Source organism: Equus przewalskii, chromosome 3, assembly GCF_037783145.1.
Source record: "Equus przewalskii isolate Varuska chromosome 3, EquPr2, whole genome shotgun sequence".
Taxonomy (NCBI): Eukaryota; Metazoa; Chordata; class Mammalia; order Perissodactyla; family Equidae; genus Equus; species Equus przewalskii.
The window spans coordinates 60,997,138-61,019,827 of record NC_091833.1 but is presented as its reverse complement, the minus strand read 5'-3'; the positions used below and the strand labels follow the sequence as shown (position 1 = coordinate 61,019,827).

At 39.9% G+C, this 22,690-nt stretch overlaps 1 protein-coding gene across 2 annotated transcripts in view; it reads right to left on the bottom strand.

Annotated features, from left to right (window-relative positions):
* Positions 1-8,969: 8,969 nt before the first annotated feature.
* Positions 8,970-22,690, bottom strand: part of BTC (betacellulin) — a 44,210-nt gene continuing 30,489 nt past the window's right edge. For both annotated transcript variants that reach the window (XM_008521955.2, XM_070612777.1), the window contains exons 3-6: positions 19,488-19,605; positions 14,473-14,619; positions 12,577-12,687; positions 8,970-10,914 (exon numbers count right to left, since the gene is read on the bottom strand). In XM_008521955.2, the coding sequence (XP_008520177.1) occupies positions 12,579-12,687; positions 14,473-14,619; positions 19,488-19,605 (374 nt within the window). In that variant the 3' untranslated portion in view covers positions 8,970-10,914; positions 12,577-12,578. The remainder of the gene's footprint in view (positions 10,915-12,576; positions 12,688-14,472; positions 14,620-19,487; positions 19,606-22,690) is intronic.

Here is a 22,690-nt window from a genome sequence, read left to right as displayed (position 1 = left end):
GGGAATAAACACGTGTGGTGTGTGGATTTTCCCTGGTGACCCCAGCTAAATTCTAGCCATTCTCATTGCTTGCCTTCATCCCCGAGGGCATTTTGTCTACATCCACTTCTGTCTCCACCTCTCTCATCCCTCTGCACTCTGACTTCTGCTTCTGTCGCTGCAGTGAAGCAGAAGAAAGGTTGGCAGACTTGAAGGGAAGCCGTGTGCCAATGCCACCACCACAACCTGGATGTCAGTTCCACAGATCTAGAAACTCTACCTTCCTACCTCACACGCCTCCAATTCTCTGCTTCTCTGCTTGAGGTCTTTCTCCTTTTGCCTCACTGAGTACGTAACCCTGCCTTAGTCTTCCCTGGCCATGATAGTCAGCTACTGCCAACCAGGAAGCTTAGTTTCCCTGCATGCATCAATTTCTTTGTGGTCTGGATGCTGAGTTGAAAGTAGACACCCTACCCATGGCCTGCCCCAGCAGAGTGAGCTAACACCATGGAGGCTATGATGGACCGTTGAGTCAGAGGCCAGATGAGGTGATTGAAGCCAATAAGATATGAGGAGAAGTCAAGTCAGCAAGGACAGGATGGTCACTGCTCCCTGGGATCATGCCTGGGCCAACAGATAGGACCATGAGGTCACTTGCCTCAGAATTCAGCATCCAAGGCCAGCAGAATACAGTAGTCAGGCCAGGCGATATGCCCCCAGATAATAGTGGATGCCAGCCAGAACAATCCAAGGACCCACGTGAGACGGAAGCCCCTTTCGTCATCCCCTGCAGACCACTTTAGTGAGAGAAATAGGAAGAGATGGAGACTCTGTGAGAACCTGAGCTTTGTATTCCAAGGAATTCAGGAGATTTCTGGAAGGGACTTTTTACGTTACTCATTTGGGCTAAGTCCAAACCAGATTGAATGTTTAATTAGTTTATTTCCCCACTTACCAGCATATGAGCATTCAGGAGAGAAAAGCTAATTAGTAATGGACTAAATTAATTTATTAGATTTTTTTCTGCACAACCAATTTGGAGTGTGAGTCGCATTTTTTTACTGAAATACACCCACACAAGTTTGCATTTTTCAAGGAGTTCACAGCAGCTCTGAATGTTAAGGCTCCTAGCCTATATTCACACCTTCAGAAATACCATTCACTTTTGTCGTTCCACCTCTTTGCAAAATCTGTATTTTTAACCCTTGAGTACAATTTATAGATTGCAAGTATCAGCAAGACATCTTAACTTAGATGCTCGATAGGCAACCTGAAACTCAATGAAGGTGCAGTGGAAGCTTTTCTGTCCCTAAAGTCAGCTCCCAGCTCACCTTGCTCTTGCTGTCATGAACACGGCATTTCTAGTCTCCCTTCTGACAGAATCAAAGGCACCTCTGTCTCCTCCTTTTCTCATTTATTCCCAACTGTATCTAATGTCAAATCCTGCTAGATTTTTTCTTTTGAAGTGGATCCAGGTTTTACCCCTTATCTCTCCGTTTCTACTTTTCCCTTATTATTGCACATCAAGATACTGCAAATCAAGATACAGGTTTCTCCTCAGGACCTCAGCATCTGTGCCTCTTAGTCCATCTCCAGTACTCTTGGACGATTCTTCTCAAAGCTGTTGTTTCATTATTTCTTTCCCCTGCTCAACACTCATCTTTCTCTTGACCTGGACTTTTTTCGATCTCCAAGTCTACATTCCCAATTGCTTGCTAGATCCTCTACAAAAATCTTCCCAGAGGGGCCGGCCCCGTGGCTGAGTGGTTAAGTTCACGCGCTCTGCTTTGGCAGCCCAGGGTTTTGCCAGTTCATATCCTGGGCGCAGACACGGCACCACTCATCAGGCCATGCTGAGGTCGCGTCCCACATAGCACAACCAAAGGCACTCACAACTAGAATATACAACTATGTACTGGGGGACTTTGGGGAGAAAGAAGAAGAAGAAAAAAAAGAAGATTGGCAACAGATGTTAGCTCAGGTGCCATTCTTTAAAATAAAAATGTTCCCAGAGTCCTCAAATCTCATTTTTTTAAGCCAAAATCATTATCTCTACTATCTCATCCTAGCTTCCACCGCCAGCATGCTCCTCCTCCTCCAATCCATATCTCAGTTCATCACACCAAGAACTGCCTGGTCATGAGTCTGGAGCTATCAGTCTTCTCCAATCCTTCCTTCTCTCACATCCTCAAATTCAACAGATCACAAAATCATGTTGATTCTTGCACCAAAATGCCCAGAGTACATCATAGCCTTATATTTATACCTCCCAATTCCAGCTCCTGTCATTTCTCCTGCCTTTGATCTCTCAGCTTTCCAATTTACCATTCTCAATGCCTGCAGAATTATATTCCTAAAAGATGTGTCTTATCATGTCACTTGCCTGCTCAAAAAGCTTTGTCTTTCCTGTCCAGTAAAGTCCAAGAATTTGTAGCATGACATATCAGATGCCATGACCTTGTCCTGTCCCTACCTGACAGCCTCATCTTCAAGCATATTCCCCAAACACCCCATGCTGGGCTCTTCCATACTGGGGTTGTTAGATTTAGCAAATAAAAATACAGAATGTCCAGTTAAACAGCAATGTTTAGAACATATTTATACGAAAATGTTATTTTTTGTTCATCTGAAATTCAAATTTGACTGGGTGTCTTTCTCTTATCTCTCAACATTCTTCCATACAGCCTTCTCCAAATGTGTCCCATATTTACAAACCCACATAATCTTACTTGTAATGGTTGCTGTCTCCAAGTGAAATTCTTCTCCCTACTTTCTTATTGATCTCTCATCCAGCCTATAGATCTCTTACCAATAGAAAAGATCCAGCTCCTCTTCCCTCCCAGGACTTAGACCTTATCTAAAGTTCTGTAGTGGGATGAACTCACCTCCTCCCATTTCCTAAGGTGCTCTTTATTAAAGAGAGAAAGCTTTGTGATGTAATTCAGGGGTTGGGAGTGGGAGGCAGAAATGCTTGCCAAGCATAATAATGCCGAGATATTAGTTTCCAAGAAATAGTGTAAAAAATTCTCTAATAATGGGGACACAGATTACTTTGGGATGGGTATGTGGAGAATGGTTTGCTTGATTGCATACTTAACAGAAGAATCATGGAAGCCCTCTATATTTCTCCACCTTACCTAGAAAGGGGGAAGGAAAGAAGCTAGCAGACCTCAAGATAAAGCCCATCCCTTCTTGTGAAAAGACACAGGCATTCAATGACTAAAGCTGCTAAACTCGTGAGACACCAGAAGAACCTGAGGAGACTGAGACCGGATTAGGAAAGAGGAACTAGATTGCATGGAACAGGGAGGAGAGAGGGTATCTGAAGGGAGAATACTGTGAGGGGGAAGTAGAGAGATAGGCCCTGGGAGTCCCTGTGAAGGCCTGGGATGACCCTGATTGGGTCCAAATTCTTCCCTACCTGTTCTTATCTTGAACACTGAAATGGGGATGCTACAGAGGTGTCCAGTACATATTCACTTTAAGGAAAAGTAAGTGAGGCAGCATCTGGAACAGGAAGAGAATGAATATCCCTTACCTCCTGGTCATAGGCTGACCAGCCATTGCTTCAAAGTGGGCTACTGAGGTAACTCAGAGCCTCTCCACACAGACGACGACCCAGCAGGAAAGGATTAGTTTGATCTCAGCTTGAACCTCCCTAGAGGAACGCCTTCTTATCTCTACTTCCCTATCACATCCCACTCATTCTTCCAGGCCTAGATGGCTGCCACCGCTTCTGAGCAGTCTTCCCTAATCCCTTCAATACCTAGCCCATACTAGCAAGGGATTATTTGCACATGTAAAACTCTCATTTTCTCTGTTAGAGAACAAAATTCTTGGGGCCACAGACCAAGGCTAGTTCATCCTGTTATCCTGAGCCCTTGGCCCTATGCTATGCATATAGTAAATGCTGAATATTCATTGGATGAATGAATGCACTTACGTGGCTTTTTATTATAACTATTTGTGTATATGTCTTTTCTCCTACTAGAAAAACTACTCTGTCTCTTGTTCTCCTCTCCACTCTCCCTGCACTTAGAACACGTGTGTGCATGTTCACTGTCAGCTTTCAGTGACATGTAACCAAGTGAATTAGGATCTGAAGGTGATTTACAAAAATGAAAAGTTTGATTTTAAACAAGTGACTGATGTCGCATGAGGTGACGTTATTACCATGAAAAAAGATGTTAAAGTGTAATTTTCAATGTATTGGAAAGGTCTACAACATTAACATCTCCCCTATGATTTTTTAAAAATACTACTTCTTAATTATCATGAAGGTAAACATCTGCCTAGTCCAGCTTGAACGGTGACAAATTCTAGATTGGTGGGGTTTAAATTAATGAAGTTTCATTGAATTCAAGAGACTCGAGCAATGTGGAGTTAATTTTGGTTATTGGAAAAATATTTTTTAAATTACACCAATTTGTGTAAAGCTTTACTATTTGTAAAAGCTTCAGGAACAGCTAAATACTTTACAGGCTGTTTACCTCTTCGTATCCTTTGTGGTTCGAAAAATTACTTGGTCTCATCAAATTAAATACTCTCTAATAAGAGCACAATATGCATTCCTTACATTAGTGAGCATGCCATCTTGCTCAATCTATATGTTTTATTCATATACTCAATGTCCTTCTCTCCTATTTTCAGATATTTTAACTTAAGAAAAAATAGCTAAGCCTGTTAAACCTGGCTGAAAGTTTGCATTTTAAAAACAAACAAAAAACTAATCAGCTGGTTGCTACAGAATCCTCTTATTTTATTCCTGTTCACTATTTCACTTTTCAAAATGTCTCAAAGTTTTGTCAACCACATAGTCTTGGTAATCAGTTATTTAACCAACCGGCAGTCCAGAACAACACATTTCTGTTTCTTTTCATTTGGCAGGCAGATAATTTCAGTGCACGTTTATATCAAAGTCTGAGATACCAAAATTAAGAGGCAGTTGACAATGATTTACTAGTAATAAGATTTGCAAGGGTACTTAAGCTTCCTGAGCCTTAGGTTCATTATCAGGGAAATGGGTATAATAATTCTTACCGTGCAGGCACATTGTGAATAGCAAACACGAGAGGTTATTCCCGTCCCTGGCCCAAGCTATTTCTGACACCTCCAGTGATGTTGTGTGTACAAGCAGTAAAGTCCAACTCTACTTCCAAAAATAGCTAAATTATCTCAGCATAATTTAAAAATTATTAGGCCTCTAATTATTTTCAATAGCATTCTAATAATTCTTCCTTAATTTTTCTCCTTGAGTACTTTCGAGGGGGGAGTAGGGAAGGGAGAGAGGAGGAACATAGGGAGAGAAATGAGGCAATTTCATAGGACCAGTCACTGAGCTGGAATTCTTCACCTAAACATGGCTTGTCCCGACAAGAGTAGAAAGACATTCCTTCCCATAGGGATCATGAAAACTTAAAAATACAGAGTACTTTCACTGTCAATGCAGTGACTCAGCTTCCAAAAAGAATTTCTTGTTTTCCTTAAGAGTGATTAAAGAACATCATCATCATCACTGTTATTGATCTTACTAATAATAACTAACATTAATTGAACCCTTACTTAGAGAGTGCTTAAAATATCCCAAGTGCTGGGCTAAGCATTTTGCAGGCATTATCTCATCTAGTCCTCTCAACCCACCCTATTTATTATTTATTTTCCCCTTGGTGGTGAGAGCAAGAGTAGGTTGAAGTAACTTGTCCAGGGCCTCCCAGTCAGTGACAGACCTGGGGTTGTAGCCTAGATCTGTCTGTATAAAGATCCTACGCTTGTAGCCTTGGCATTGCAATAGTTCAGAAGCCAGTGTCCCCCTATCCCTTCACCTTTCATAGAATGATGGAGAACACTGGTTTGCTCAAGAGTTCAGATATTATGAAGCGCAGTGGAGTGAGGAGGCACAGTGGGACAGTACCCAAGAGCAGAGTACCTTTACTTTAGGAGTAAAACAAACGAAACCTACCAACCAAACAAAAAACATTGTGTAAATTATTATTTTTAGAATTTCTAGTTCCGGTTCATTGAGTAAACAAATGTTCCCAGGGTGTTAAAAAAGAATACACCAGAAACAGGTTTATTAAAATTAGTATTTTAATTAGTATTTAATTATTAAAATTAATATTTAGAAGTGTTCAGAAATACTTCTAGAGAGTAAGTCAGATAAAGGTTCTCTCTGACTTTTTACTAAAACCCAACATACAGAAAATAGTTATCTAGCTTGGATCACAGAGTTTCAAAATCTTTTATTATTCTGCTTACATCTTATAAGAATAATTACACTTGCCACAGCAAGTGACATTAAGGAGTTCTGTGTTGGTGAAGAATTTTGTTTGTTCGACTTATTTTAAATAAACTGAAGGAGAATAAAAAAGAAAACCCCTCTTGAAGTACCTCTGTCACACATTTATTTTTATTTTTGTAGCTTAAACTTGAGTAAGAAGAACAAAATGTGGAGGAAAAAGTCTTTAAAAACATTTTTGGTTAAACATTTCTTTTAGAATACAAGTACTGACTGTAATTGTTGACTAAACATACCTAGAGATCCACATTTTGAAATTTGCAATAGCAGAAACATTCCTAATAATTTCTCTCCTGAAAAGAATCGCTGATATAGTTTTTGGAGGTTTATAGCTTATTTAGTTTCCTAATATAGAATTTCAGACTACTTCAAACACCAATAGCTGACAGGTCCCAGGGAAGAATGAGTTTACAGAAGTGCCAACTAGATGTTATTATAAGATACGCATTCCCAGGATCCAGTAACATTAGCAAACAGGCAAGAATAGATTATTTGCACTTTATGTTCCAGTATTAACGCTCAGCTGCCAAAGATGATCACGTGGAAACAGGTTACTTTGCAGAAAAATATTCTGAACTATAGAGAATTCTTTGAAGAAGAGCAGATGCCCAAATGCAGCACCCACATTCATCAACCATAGCAAAAAAAAAAAAAAATGTATAAACCAAGATTTTTATACCAAAGGAACATAGTTAAACTTTTTTTGCTCTTGACAGTCATTATTAAAATATGTACATTATTTGGCAATCAAGAGAAATCTACTCATTCTACCATATACTGAGTCATTCTGTAAATGCTATCTTCAGTTTCATGCTCCAAAACAGCGGGATAGGTTAAAAGTCAGTGACAATGTCCTCTGGATAACATAACTTCTTGGCTGAGCCTTGTTTTAAATTCCATGCTATGAAAGTGTGTATCCACTATAATACAAGCTCCATGAGGTCACAGATATTTTTAACTGTTTTCTTCACTAATGAGGCCCCAGCACCTAAGGTACTTGGCACTAGGTTGGTACTTAATTAAATACTTTTGAATGAATGAATGATAGAATGCACCAATATATTTAGGCTTTCATAAAATCTCTGCAGGATATACTCAAATGAAGGTCTCATTAAGGCAATAGCTTGGTCTTAAAGCCAAGGGAACTGAAATACGCCCTGGATTTCATTCACAAAATTTTGCGCAAACCAGGACCTTATCCAAATAGAAAGCTATTTGACCCAGAACATTTTCCCCCACTCTCTATGTAACTTGCCTACACCATGAGCAAAGATATGGAGTACGAAATGCGAAAGGCCCAAATAATCCACTTCAGGAAAGAAATCAAAACCTCTCCCCTTATCTCAGCCCATCATTTAATAATATAACATCATTGGAAGCAGGAACCTCTCACCTCCCAGCTCATATGCCCATATACTCTACTCTGTCATGCCTGAGCATTCTGGAACAAAGCATGAAGCCTTGCTTCCTTCTCTTCTCTTATTCTCTTGTAGCAACACCCACCTGTCCCTCCACTGCTAGAGCTTTCCAAGAAATTCCGTAGAATTTGACAAGAATCCTAGAAATATCTGGACTTACTGAAATTCGGGGCAGAGACCTTTATTTCTCAGAGCCAGTCATCAGCTCAGATGTAATTGCCTTCAGGAGCCTTCCCTTGTTCTTTCCAAAGTGGCTGTCACCCTCCTCCTTGATCCCATGATAACCTGAGCCTCTCTCAGAGCACCAAATGGTACTGAAATGATCAGTAAGTAGCTATTTCTTCCTCTAAACTGTAAACTTCCTACAGGACCTTGTCTATTCCTCCTTAGCATTTGTTCTAGTGGGTGGCATAGCACCCAGAGTACAGAAGGTTCCCAATCGACGCTTGCTGAACTCCCTGCTCCCTCTCCATGTTCCCCTCCAACCACCGTCCTGAATGGCCATATGGTGAAAATTGAATATTGTTACTAGAAATGATCCTCTAATATAATTAAAGGCACGATTTGAACACCATAATGTGATATTCTGTTTCATAAATTTGATATCTGTTTCATAGATGACATAGAATGTCATTTCTGCTTTAAGAAACTGTTGTCCACAATCTCATGATGCACTGGAGTTGATCAGGATATTGGTTCCAAGTTACAGAAACCCAAATAGAACTAGTTTAAGCCAAATGAGGAATTTATTATAAAGATACTAACATGCATCATGGCGCCCACAGACAGGAATGGCGTAAGGCTAAACTTTGAGAACACATGTAACGGGGACTCAGACTGTCAGGGACCTTGAGTGTCATCTCTGTTCTGCTCTGACTAGCTTCTTTTGCTTTTCTGGTCCACTTGGAGCAAAACATGACTGCCAATAGCTTCAAAATGGACATTTTTATACCCCAAAATCCCGAAGAAGACTAACTTCGGTTCAAGTTCCCAATGCCCCTAGAATGACTCCAATTAAGTGCGCACCTTAAACCAACCAAATGTAGCTGAAGGTGGGGTTCAAAATATGGCCAGGCTGTTGGGCAGACAATCTCAATTGTGTCCACCACAATTCCACATTCTTTAGTTTCCAAGAAAACATGTGGTCAGAAGAGACTATTTCCAACATATTAGAGGTAGTCTCTATAAAATATAAGGTTTTTTACAGCAATAATGTTCAAATTTATTTCTATTAATAATTCATTTAACAGAAAATTCCGAAGTAAATATATGTATGCTTTGTTTTAAAAATAAATTTATTTGTTACATGATAATATTGACAGTGTACATAAACAAGGTCATTTAGTATAAGCAAAACAATTATAAAACACATTTTGAAAAGATATGAAAATCTTTGAGGTTCTTTCTTGACATTAGACCTACCAAATTTCAAGAGACATCATTAACATTTTAGGATCAAAACAAACTTTCCAAGCCTGAATCGGCTTGAGAGATTCCATTGGTCAATCAACCTCGGTTCAGGAAAGAAGAAACACCAAGAGCATTGTTTTTTGTTTTTAAATGCTCTAACAAGCATGTTTCAAATGCTCTTAGTGTCAAAGAAAATTGAGAAAGAGAAGAAATGAATGAGCCCAGAAGGGGGCTTTTGAAAATAAAGCATACATAACATGGATCAGTTGGATATAATCCTATTTCAACAAGGGCCATTAAGTTAGGAGAAAAAATAGATTTAGAAAATTAGCAGTTGTTTGACTTTGCTCTTATTGATACTTGAGCTATTTCTGTGTTATACAGAAGCACAGCCTCAGCCTCACTCAAAACACGACGAGTGATAGAGGTGAGAAACGACTTCACCTCATGTCGGAATTCTCTGCCTTCACTTTGCGTATGCAGCCTACGCTGCAAAGTAAAACTTGGAAAGATTCTGGAGAAGAAGATGCTTGGCTGACAGGCACAACAGCCAAAATGCAGCAATTTGGGGACACCTTCCATCACTTTTTGTGAATGACCCACCCAGTCAATGTAGAAAGTTCTGTATTCTATGGAATATCGGCTAAATGTAGATTTTGCTTTTTCAAGTTTAAAAGAGTCTTTATCAAATGTACCGTGGAGTTGAAGAAGCATTTGGCAAGAGAGTCCTAAGTAATAGATGATTATGGTCATGATTTCATTGCACCAAAATTCACCTGAGAGCAACCCCAGGAAGTGTTTTTTCAGAAGAACAAAAATGAGGATATGGTCACAACCAGTCTCGCTTGGGCTCTGCGGTGCTGTCACTGACCATTACCCTGGGATAACCAGCTTCTTCCAGTACGATTCTTTATACTTTAGTGAGCATAAACACTTACCTGGGGTTTAAAGACTGTCAGGTATGTATCTTCCATCCCTATTCACTACCCTAGCTATGGGGCAAATCTATTTGCTTTACTAATGTAGAATTTATTCATGTCACTGAGAATTTAGAAAGGAGCAAAGGAACGTAATAAAACACAATGCTATGGAAAGCGTGGTTATAACAGTAACATATATCCAGGATCCTGCATTCTGAGTTTCTGCAGGAAAATGACCCCAGACCTCAGAGTCATGGCAAAACGCAGTTCAGTATAAAGTCCTGGGTTCTACTAGTGAGTCAGGCTGCACTGACTTGGATGAACAAAAATGATGGTTAGGAGCACAAACTTTGAACCTGGGTAAATCTTGGTTCCAATTCCAGATCCACCAGTTCCTAACCCTGTAATTCTGGGTTAGTTTACTTACCTTCTTTGGGCCTGTTTCCACATATGGGAAATGAGGATCATAGTAGATATCTCCTAGGCTCTTCAAAGGATTAATGGAGATAATATATTTCAAACTCTTAGCACATAGTAAATGTTGGATAAGTGGTGGCTTTTTTACTAATTCAGTTCCTAAGGTCTAAACTCCTTCCTGCTTTTTTTTTGTTTGTTTGACTAGTAATCCTGGTGACTAGTAAAACTTAATTGGAAGTTTATTAAAATTTCCCTTCTTAACTGGGTGCTTTTTCCCAATTACTAAGCAATAATAAAATTACTTATTATTATTATTATAAAAACAATAGTAAACACAAACTAACATTACAAACAAAAAGTAAATACACTATTTAAAATTCATTTTTCTAGCTGTTTTCCTGAGACACATTCTGTCCATTTTCAAACGAGCAAGGCATTTTGCAGCTGGCCACCAGTCTGGAGGTACTTTCATAGCCTGTAGGAATAAGGAAAAAAACAGCAAGCCATTTAAAAGAAATGTACTATGCAATTAAAAAAAATCTAGAGCCAGCATTTTTGTTTTCAGTTCATTACTGTCCCCCTGGTAATAAGTTAGGAGAACATTATAATTTCTCAATAAGCATTTACTATTCCCTCTTATGCTGGTGGGAGTTTCTGGGAAAAGAGAGTCTTTGTACTGCTGAGAGCTATGGAAAAGTCACCGCTCTCTCTTGCTGGATGTGAACAGGGAAGCATGTGGCCCCAACTGCTACTGGCCTCTGCTAAGAGGAACGAGCCAAGCACCAAGCCAGCTCTTCCCACAGTGAACAGAAAGAAAGAACGTGGGAGCCGCGGGTTCACCCAAGTGTGAAGACCACCTTCCCTCTGGACTGCCAGTTCATGCGAGCCAATCATTTCCTTTGTTTTAAACCATTCTGATTGGGTTTGAAGCCATTACAGCTCAAACTACCCCAGCTAGCTGTGCTAGTTATGCTCCACGCTCCCTGGGACAGAGCGGTTCTCCGCCCTGCGCTGCGCTCCAGGGGGCTGACCTCCAGCTTGCATCACAAGGGCTCCCTTGCTCTCCCATTCTGATTGGGTTTGGCTAGTGGGAGGCATCTGCTGAAAATCTGAAGGCAGAAGGAAAGAGGGTGTGAGGTTTTTTTTCTCTGTTTCCTGCCTCCTTCCTTGTTTAGGCTCCTGCAGTGCCTATTTCTCTCCGCAGCTACGGCTCCTGACTGGTGGAACCTGCAGGGGCCAACCTCGGTGCCAAGGTAACACTCCCAGGTCCTTCCAGACACGGGACGGGGAAAGCCTCCTGCCATTGCTAGAAGCCAGGAGCCTCAACCTTCCTGTGGGTTCCCTCAACCCTGCTCTCCCAGTCCATTCATCAAAATCTCTTTATTAGAGGAGCCGGCCTGGTGGCGCTGCGGTTAAGTTTGCACCTTCAGCTTCAGCGGCCTGGGGTTCACGGGCGGGATCCCCGGTGTGGACATGGCACCGCTTGGCAAGCCATGCTCTGGCAGGCATCCCACATATAAACTAGAAGAAGATGGGCACGAGGTTAGCTCAGGGCCAGTCTTCCTCAGCAAAAAAAGGAGGATTGGCAGCAGATGTTAGCTTAGCGCTAATCTTCCTCAAAAAAAAAAAAAAAAAAAAACCTCTTTGTTAGATCATCCAAGAGGATTTGTGACTCCTGCTGGGATCCTAACGGATACAACATTTAAAGTGCTCAGAACAGTGGTTGGCATATGGTATGCTGAATAAATAAAGTTATTACAAAAACATTGCTATTGTTATTTTCTTTCAACATGAGATGTCTAAACTAAAATACCTCTTCTTTTGCCCAAAAATGAGAAGGAAAAAATATAAAATAAGTACCACAACGATGCAGAATTAGAAAGATTGATCTTGGTACATTAGAAAAAGTATATAAAAGGCTTCTCCCTCCTGCCTGTCTCTGTGATAAAACGCAAAAGAAAGACAGGAGAAAGTCTTGTATTGGGCTTCAGATTTTATGAAAAAATGTTAATTTATTTTTAGATGTTTTTAACATAATCCAATTCCAATCAAGGATTTCCTGGACGGAGTCCAGCCCCTTTTCACCAGGTCAATGTCACCTGACTAGTTTCCCACCTACCAAGTTTATCGCACTCACCATTAAGCAATACTAGTCTCTTGAATATCTTCATTGATTGGAGTTATGTCTTTACCCAGAGTTTCCATTTCTTCCTCTTTCTTCCTTCTTTTACGACGTTTCCGAAGAGGACTTGGAAAATAAAGTGTTGGAAATGAGTATAGGCCTATTAGTTCATCTCAGTGAACATTTTAGTCAAAACAAAACTAATTTAGTGAACACAAAATTAATCATCAAGAGAGCCTGTGTGATCTTATTTCTAGAATGTTAAAAACGCATAGGTTTCCTTTTTTTGGTAAATATTTTAGGTTCTCTCTTAACCCATCTCTTTTTCCAGGCTCACGTGATAGCCACAATGGGCAGCAGTGTGGATGGAGTAGAGTTAACAAAATACAAAGAAGATGGTGCCTGATTGGTGATGAGCTTGGCTGGCACAAGAAAATTTTTCAGGCCAAGTCATTTTACAAAATAGACTGATAAGAATTATTTAATGTGCAAATAAATAGTACAAATTGGAAACAGACATAAGAAAACCAAGAAAGTGAAAGCAGCCTCTGGATTTGTTAATAAAGCTTCTAGACACATTCATTAAGAAATGTACTCGATATTCTGGATGGCAGTCCAGTTTTCTTAAAGTATAATTCAAAATTAATGTAACAAAATAGGCCATTTCTCAGTTCCACCCCAAATCTGGCATATCAAAATTCCTTTTTGCCATAAAGTAGGTAAAATTTTAAAAATATGTTTCAATTTTATAGCTAGAAGGAATCCTACAGATTATCTGGTTTAATTTTCTCATTTTACAGAAAACAAAATTAAAGTTTAAAGATGCTAGGAAATTTGTCCAAGATCTCAAAGATATTTAATGGTAGGACTGAGACAAAAATCAAAGACTCTAGTCTCCCGGGAACTATGCTAATGTTTTTCTACCGAGAACGTTGTAAAGAAAAGGGTCATGAGGCACCCTCTTCTGGTGTGTTCCATGGCCCAAAAGTAATGTAACAGTTCAGGAAGCTAGGCTAGCTTCTCAAAACAAGAAGATAGCGCATTAAAAAAACGCCTTTTTAGCATACTACGGGAGTCCTGATAAAAATTTGATGGGTTTCCAAAAGAAACTACTTTAAGAATTGTACCAAGCCACTCTGTCTCAGAGAAAAAGAAAGGTGTTTCTTGATTCCCAAAGTTGTGGTACAAAATGAAAATACAAGAAGAACAGTGTACTCATCTTTTGTAAATAAAATTCGTTATTTTAATGTAGCCAGGAAAAAAAATGTTTGTTTCTATCTTTCAAAGTTATTGTGTTTAAGAAACCAGAGTCTTCTTTAGCTTACTAACAAACCCACATAAAATATGACTGACTTTAGGACTAAATAATTGGCTTTTTTAATGAAGCTATAATTGACATAAAACAATGTATTAGTTTAAGGTGTATAACATGGTTTGATATTTGTATATGTTGCAAAATGATCACCACAATAAGTTTAACTAACATCCATCACCTCACATAGTTACAGAATTTTTCTTTCTCGGGATGAGAACTTTTAAGATGTGCTCTCCAGGCAACTTTCAACTCTAGTCACCATGCTCACATCCCCAGGACTTGTTGTCTTAGAACTGGAAGTATGTACCCTTTGACCACCTTCATCCATTTTGCTCCTCCCTTTTTTTTTAATTAAGAGATTTATACAAATTTTATTTTAAATTATATTAATTATGCTCAGTAAAATGACAGAAATCATATATCACTTGGTTTATTATAAATACTTCAATATAAATGATGGCAAACCTCAAAAAGTGATTTATTTAAATTAAAGCAAAAAGGAAAGAGAAAAGGTAGGAAGGAAAGAAGAAAGGAAAGAAAAGAGAGCAAGATGCAATCTCTCAGACTGACTTAAAATTAAACGTACAAATACTTACTGACAGCATGTGCAGATGCTGACCACCAAAATGATGAAAATGACCATAATTGCTATCAAACAAATCACTAAAATCTGCCCTCTGTCTCCTCTCAGGTAAAACAAGTCAACGCGCTCACATCGTGCCCCGGCGTAGCCTTCGTCACAGCTGGAAAAGCAAAACAAGAGGAGGGCCACAGGGTGAAAACGCAAGACTTGCAGGAATCTCTACTATTTTTTTCTTAAGAAACTACCACCGTTTTCATTTCTTCGAATTAATAAAGGACACAGTTCCTTTAAAAAATTTTTTTTAAACTGTACAACCACTGTGTTCATGAGTAATTTCACTTTCTTTGCTGAAAACCTGTCATCACTTGATCATTATGAACAATATGTCTAGTACAAATAAACAGAGATGAGGACAATTTATTAAAATTCATTCTGAAGTTTTCGATTCTAAGGTAAAGGGAGAGCATGATAAAATTTCCTCCAGAGCACTCCCAAGGACTTAAATACCTCCAGGACAAGGAATCCAAAAATCCTCAGGACTTCCCATTTCATTGGAGGGCAATACGAACAGCTTCAGTGTGCCCAAACTCTCTTATTATGAATCATTAAGAAACTGTGCTGTTTTATACGATCAAACATGCAATACGTAGAGAGGTCCACAAATGTTTTTCAACAAGATTCCCCCAGCCCACCCCCCGGCCTCTCTCTTGGTAACTTCCGTCCGTCAGTGGTCAGTGCTAGTTCGACTGTGAGGAGGGCTCACAGATTAGGGAATGCTCGGCTGTTCACCACCTCCCCAACTACATCCCCCCAAATGCAATGGGTCTTAGCTTCTCCAGTTCCTTTATCTGATCCTCGAAGGCCACATTTGCAGACCTGTACACCATTCCTTCCCCTCTCCTCTAAACGGCCCCCTTCTCCACGCCCGTCATAAAACAGAATGACCAAAATCAACAAGCTCTCCCAAGTGGGACTGTCACTTCCCTCATCCTCTCAACTCTCTATCAATACAGTCTTAGGATTCACCTCAACTCACCAGAAGCCCCAAGTCTGAGGTGACAGTTACAGATCCGTTTGACCAAGCCAAGACTTGTTTGAGTAACACTCAACGAGCTAAAGGCTCAGTGATTTGGGGACTGTCCATAGTATTCTCTGAATTGTGTCAGATACTTAAAAAATACAAAAGGTGTTTGTCTGAGGACATTGTAAAACCAAAATTATATGTTGTAACAGCAGGACCTTTGCATTAACAAATATTTTTCCTTTTTTCTCCTCAGACTCACTCAAAACACAAAGAGATACTGGTCATATACACAATCATTTAAATCTCAAAAAGATGAAATTCTGCTTCTTGAAAAGATTTCTGTGCAACCTTGTTTATTTTTTTGCTTTTTGTTTTTAAGAAAGGATCTATAGCCAGGCCATTCTACAGTTTATATTTTATTTATATTCATTATATATATATTAAAATACATTATATATATTTTATTTGTATTCATTTTAAGAGCCAAAGCAGTTACTTCCCACAAAGCCTGTATTTCTCAAGTAAGGAGATCCCTTAGTACCAATATTGTAGCTGGATAATGTTTTAAAAAACAAAAAAAACTAGCTCAGTCACAACCATCAATGGAAAGGTGAGATTCAATGCAAGCAAAGGAGAAAAGACACCTAACGCCATCTATTACAAAGGACCCAGGATGTTGAGGGAAAATTGCTTCCTGCAAGAGGGCCAGATATTTTTCTTGCAAGGTCAAAATAACAGGAAGAGAGCTTAGAAATATTAGGAAATTTCAAAACTCTCTTGCACATAGCCCTGGAACTGGGGGAAAAACATCACTTTTAATTGTATGTGTGGGAGGGAGATTTAAACAGTTTTTTTAAGAGCATAATTAAAATCTTACAAATATAGTCTCTTCCAATTAGCTTAAATGTTTCTCTAACAAATTTACTAAATATGACACTTTTAAACAATAACTTTGTCCATAAAATACACAACAATGACTTGCTGTTCTTTTAGAATGTTTTTTCTAATTGTAAGCTTTGGGTTCAGTGGCTTAACCATGTTTTAATTGAATTTCCCAGTAAGCAGTACTTCTTGTAAGTTATAACCCAACGAAGCCATGCGGAAAGGTCAAAACTTTACATAGGCAGTTATAGTGGCTCTCATGTTATTTCACTTCTTATCCAACTAATAATGTATCGGCTGATGGCCATTTCAATGGAGCAGAGGAGGCAACGAGTGCAAGATCCTAGTATGTGTTTATTAAATGCTTAGTAAATGAATACATGAGTTTTTATTAGTAAATATTTTACAAAATAAAATAAAAAATAATTTTTAAAGGGGCCAGCCGGTGGCGTAGTAGTTAAGTTCGTGCTTTCTGCTTTGGCAGCCGGGGGTTTTCAGGTTCAGATCTGAGATGCGGACCTGGCATGGCTCCTCAAGCCACACTGTGGCAGCATCCCACATAAAATAGAGAAAGATTGGCACGGATGTTAGTTCAGCCACAATCTTCCTCAAGCAAAAAGAGGAAAATTGGCACAGATGTTGTTAGCTGAGGGCCAATCTTCCTCACATACACACACAAAAAAGAGTAAAAAAAGAATAACAATAATTTTTAAAGATGGTCATAACCCTTGAGAACACCACAAAATCAGGATTTGGAATCGCTGTTCTGAAATAATCACTAGACACTGCTCTAAGAGATTCATAAGCAATGTCTCAGTTGATCCTTATAACAACCTTTGAGGTTGGTGCTATTATTAACACCATTTTACAGATGGAGAAACTGAGGTATAGAGAAGTTAAGAGAGCATGGCTAGTATTCAAAAGCAGGAAGTTTGGTTCCCAAGTTCATGGCCCAACCACCTTGTAATACTGCTTAAATGAACTGTGCTGCATGAACAAATAAAAATTATCTATCTGGAAACATATCATCCTCATTCCAAGAAAATACTGAAAAAACTAATAGGGAATTTGAAACACACTGTTTTTTAATGTAAAAAGAGTAGTCCACGAACTCATGTGATCCCAAGCAAAAGGAGATATTTCTGGCTTCCAAAAACAGCATAGTCATCAATGGCCAGACAGTTTTGCCTGAATCCGTGCTACAGCAAGTCATCTGAAAGGACCAGGCTAGGCTGAGTATCTCCCATGCACCCCAATGGTACGAGTTATGGAATATTTACTCCATGCTGGGTGCCATGCACAGGTTAGGGTTAGGTATTCTTGCTTACTGTAGTATTTTGTTTAATGTTTCACACTTAAGACGAAGATATTATTACTCCCTTTTATAGATGAAAAAAACTGAGGCTCAGGAAAGGTAATTGACCCATTGTTAACACAGTTTATAATCAATAGAAACAGGGCCGGCCTGGTGGCACAGCGGTTAAGTTCTCACATTTCGCTTTGGCAGCCTGGGGTTTGCTGGTTCAGATCCTGGATGTGGACCTACACACTGCTTGTCAAGCCATGCTGTGGCAGGCATCCCACATATAAAGTAGAGGAAGACGGGCACAGATGTTAGCTCAGGGCTAATCTTCCTCAAAATAAACAAATAAATAAAAATAATTGATAGAAACAAAATCTTAACTTAGGACTATTTGACTATCTTTTGTTCTGACACCTATGCTCTTCCACTCCCATTGACTCTGTATCATTCCACCACTAAGAAGGTGTTCAGATTAAGGCCTTGTTTTGGGGGTTTGGGTTTGGGTTTTTTGGCAAGGAAAATTGGCCCTGAGCTAACATCTGTTGCCAATCCTCCTCTATTTTTTGCCCCCCAAAGCCCCAGTACATAGTTGTATATCCTAGTTGTAAGTCCTTCTAGTTCTTCTGTGTGGGATGCTGCCACAGCATGGCTTGATGAGCAGTGTGTGGGTCTGCACCCAGGATCTGAACCAGTGGGTTACACTGTGGTTTTCATTTCAGAAGGCAGCAGGGTTAAAGACAAATAAATATATAGACACAGGGGCCAGTTAGAAAAATGTGCTGGGTTAAAGGTCATTAATATTTTTAAAACTCAATATATGCTCCCCAGCCAGTGAGCAACTAAATGAAATTAAAAAACAAAACAAAACAAAACAAAACAGCTCTCTTTCCCAACACACACAGGCACATTTTCAAAAATTACTTCCTTACAGTAGCAATTCTTATTCTACTCTAAGCATTATCTATGTATGTTTATCTTTTTAAATTAAATTTAATTATAATTAAATTTTGAAGAAGTCCATGACTCTTAAACATTGCACCAAATTAGGGTTTGGAATCACGGTTCTGAGATACTTATGAAAAACAAAAAATGTATACTGGGGGAAATGACAAAGAAGAACATAAAATTTCTATGAACTTTAGGTCAAATCTATACTTTAAAAAATCACCTCATTCCTCTATGAGGAAACGTCTCATACAGCACAGCAGAAGGACATCTCTTTAGAATAAAATGAATATTTAAAATATGCAAAAAAGTTGTTTGTCCTTGAGTAAAATTAAACTTGGACTCAATTTACTAAGTGTTGGAAAGAGTGTTTTTCTCCCAATTCTCTGCTGTACTAAACAGGCTTTGCGAATCGCTATTTATAAATAGGACTGATTTCATTGCACTTAATTGACACTTGCAAAAGTAGCTTTTAATTTGGCAGAAATTCCTTCATATTTACATTAGCTCTGAGCCACCTAACACATGCCCGAAGAATTTGTTTCCATTCGCACTACCTGGGAGTTTAGTTGAGCTGAAAAGCATTCTTAACACTGGACAGAAACAGTTTTGCTTGCACCAGGCAGCACAAAACCCAGCCCCACCTGGAGCGGATCTGGACTCTCGCACATTCATGTTTCAGGAGGAAAGTGTGCGTCAGTTTCTCCAGAAGTAGCCCCTGAATGGGCCCCTAAAGAAGCGGCCCGGGGGCAGGACCAAGCGGCACCGTGTCCCTACAGATGGCTTGGTTAGCTCAGACTTTCCAGTCCTGTCAAGACCCAGGCTGGCACCATTCTGCACCCCTTCACTCGCTGGCTCAGGGCGCTCCACTTACACGCAGGAGGGCGTCTGCTCGGCCACCACGAAGCGACATCTCCCTTTGATGCAGTAATGTTTATATTGCTTGGGGCACCGAGAGAAGTGGCCCCTTCGCTTTGATTGCGTAGTAGTAGCTGAAAAATGAGAAAAAGTTCAATAAATCAACTCACTTTAAATACACATTTCTAAGTAGAATCGTATTCCTATCTTTGCCGCCAGTTTTCCTGTAGAAGATACTCCAGGCTCTCACACATCCTTCTCTCTGCACTGGGACATGAATCAGACTTTGGTGGCCCCAAAATAGCCCTCGAGATTATTGGGTAATGGGGATTGTGGTGGGAATGTTTTATATTTTAGTTAAGATTTGCATCCACACTGGTGTCGTTTAAAGGGTAAAGCACAATTGTGATAAGAGAGAAGACTATTTCTTCCGCGAAGGTTATCAGAGCCATGGGGCTAACAGCACTGAAAAGAGAGAAGGGAGTTTTCCTTTCCTTTTTTTTTTAACTTAAACACTTACGTAGCACTTACTGAGTGCCAGATGATGGTCTATATACTTTATGTATATATATATTAACTAATTTGATGCTCATAACAGCCTTGTGAGGTAAGCACCATTCTAACTCCTATTTATGGATGAGCAAAGCACAGCACATACAAAGTCCCCTTCCCAGATCACACAGCTAGAAACAGCAGAACTGGGACTCAAACCCAGGCGGTCGGGCCCCAGAGTTCATGCTCTCAACTGCTCCACTCTGGCTCTCTGTCAAGCCAGCTGTTCAGCAGGGAGCTGTCATCCGCTCTCTGCCTGAGGCACCCAGAAGTCACGCCTGCCTGAATGGGAGATTCTCCCTCTCATTTGAACCCTGGAGAGTTTCTCTTGCCCTGAAAAAGGAGGAAAATCCTGGAGGCTTCATATCCGGATTTTAATCCTGCACTGACTTCCCTTTCTTGTCCTTAGAGAGTCTTGACTGCCTAATTTTTCAACTGGAGACAGCAAGATGTAGCAATTTCTCCATCGCTTACATATAGAAAGTTTCAACCAATAAGGATTGTCAAGTAAAACAGTACAGAAATACTAACTAGCTGTTCCGTATATTGATTCACAACAGACATGGGCCCACACCCAGAGAAAACAGCTAACTAGTCAGCTCCAGCCCCGGGTTGGACTTTCCAAATTTATGGTATGACGAACAGCTTACAGGACTCAGACACCTGTGGAGCCAGGAAGACCATGGTGTGCACTTCAGAAGGGCATTTCACACTAGGTTTCTATGGCACCTGGTACCGCAAAGACATTAAACAATCCTTTTATTAATGCCAATAACTATTAAACTTCTTGATTAATATAATGAAACGAGTACATATAATTGTCCAGGGGCCACCAGAGAGGAATCACAAAGAGCTCTGGACCATCTATACACAGCAAATTCCTGGGACGCCAGGTCACAGAGTTTCAGGGGTGGCAGAACGCTGCTGAGGAACTGGCTGCCCTGGTTTTGGTTGGTGGCTTGATTACCAGTCATGCTGACTGCTTGTATGCACCAGATATTTGCTCCCATGCGTGCCAATCAATGGGACTCTCATTGAAATTTCTCCCAGAAATAACTGCAGAGTGTCTCAAAGGCAAAGATCTGTGTATTTTGGCAAATAAATGGATCAGTCAACTTCCACTCATCGAGTACTTTCAGTTTCCAGAGTCCTGTAATAGGCATTGGGGGGGGGGGGGGGGAAGAGGATATCCTATCTATCTATCTAAATTGGTATGATAGAACAAACTAAAAAACAATAATAAGCAACCAAGCAGTAAAACAGCCATAGTAATCATACAAACAGTTGTGGTGCACTGGAAGCAGTGGGAAAAACACTGGATCAGGAGGAAGAAAATTAGTCTTTCATTTTCAGCTCGGCCTTTCATTAGCCACATGGGCCCAGGCAAGCTAATTAAGCTGTCTGAGGCTCAGTTTTCTCATCTATAAACGGTTATATAAAACACTGATGAGGTAGATGTTATCATCTCCCTTAAAGAGCTGTTGAGAGGCTCAAAGAAAAAAATACATGTGGAAATGCCTAGCAGAGTGCCCAGGACAATACAATCCTCAGTAAAAAATGAGTTGCTTCTAGAATCTTGAGAATCTTGGCAATTCTAAGAGAAATCTTATTTCATTATGAAGCCTGCTTACCTAATTAAAGAAAAATTTCAGGAAAACGTAGATTTTTAGGAGGCATTGAACAAGCAATTGAGTTACAGAGAGTATCAAGAGCAAAAGTTCAGGATCAGGAATCCACAGGCCTGATGCAGGGGCAGGAGTCAGATTTAATGGGAATGGAAGAGGCATGAAGGGGAGCAGCCAAGGACAGCTGTGAATGGAAATTGGAGACCTCAAATGTCAGAAGGCCGAAGTGTTAGCGCTTGAAATATAAGGAAGGAGAAAGCTGAAGAAGGATTTTACAGATTGAATTAAATGGTATATGTAAAAAATACTTTAAATTGTGAAGCATTTTATCAATGTATTAGATAGGAGAGTGCATACTGGATTGCAGTAGGAAGATGTCAGGGGCAAGAGAACACCAGGCCATAGCTGAGCCATGCAGACATACATGATGCGGGCCTGGGCCAGGGGGATGGAGGGCAAGGCGATGAATTTAAGAGGCGGCAAGACTTAGTGACAGATTTGCTGTGCTCCAGAGGGGCCTTCCTACTTTGCAAAGCATGCTTGACTTATATATAAGCCATCTGGCTCTGTATCTGAACTTTACTAATTCCTCTAGTTATTATGCCCCTTTAAATGTAGCTGGCCTTTTAATAAACACCATGCAGAGATGATACCAAAAAGCCTTAAGCAGCAGCTGCTGGATGCAGTGATTTGATCAGCCTCGGTTCATCTAAGCGGCACAAATCCACGCCAGGGAAATTGTTGCCAGACCCTGTTTTGATCACTCACAGAGCTCTCTCCTTTGCCAAATAAGCATGCTCTTAAATATTCCCAGCATTATGTGGATTTAAAAACCCTTCCATGCCACCAAGCAGAAAATGTCCAGTGATTTCTCTACGGAACTTTAAAACCTGGAAGAAAAATAAATGACACATACCACCCCCTAAAAGCCAGATGGGACCCTCTCTTCTTCTCTAATGGAAACGAAAGGCTTGTCAGCATTCCCCCTTTCGAAATGCACCTTAAATTCCAGTTGCTTTCATCTAATATTCCTCAAGGTCAC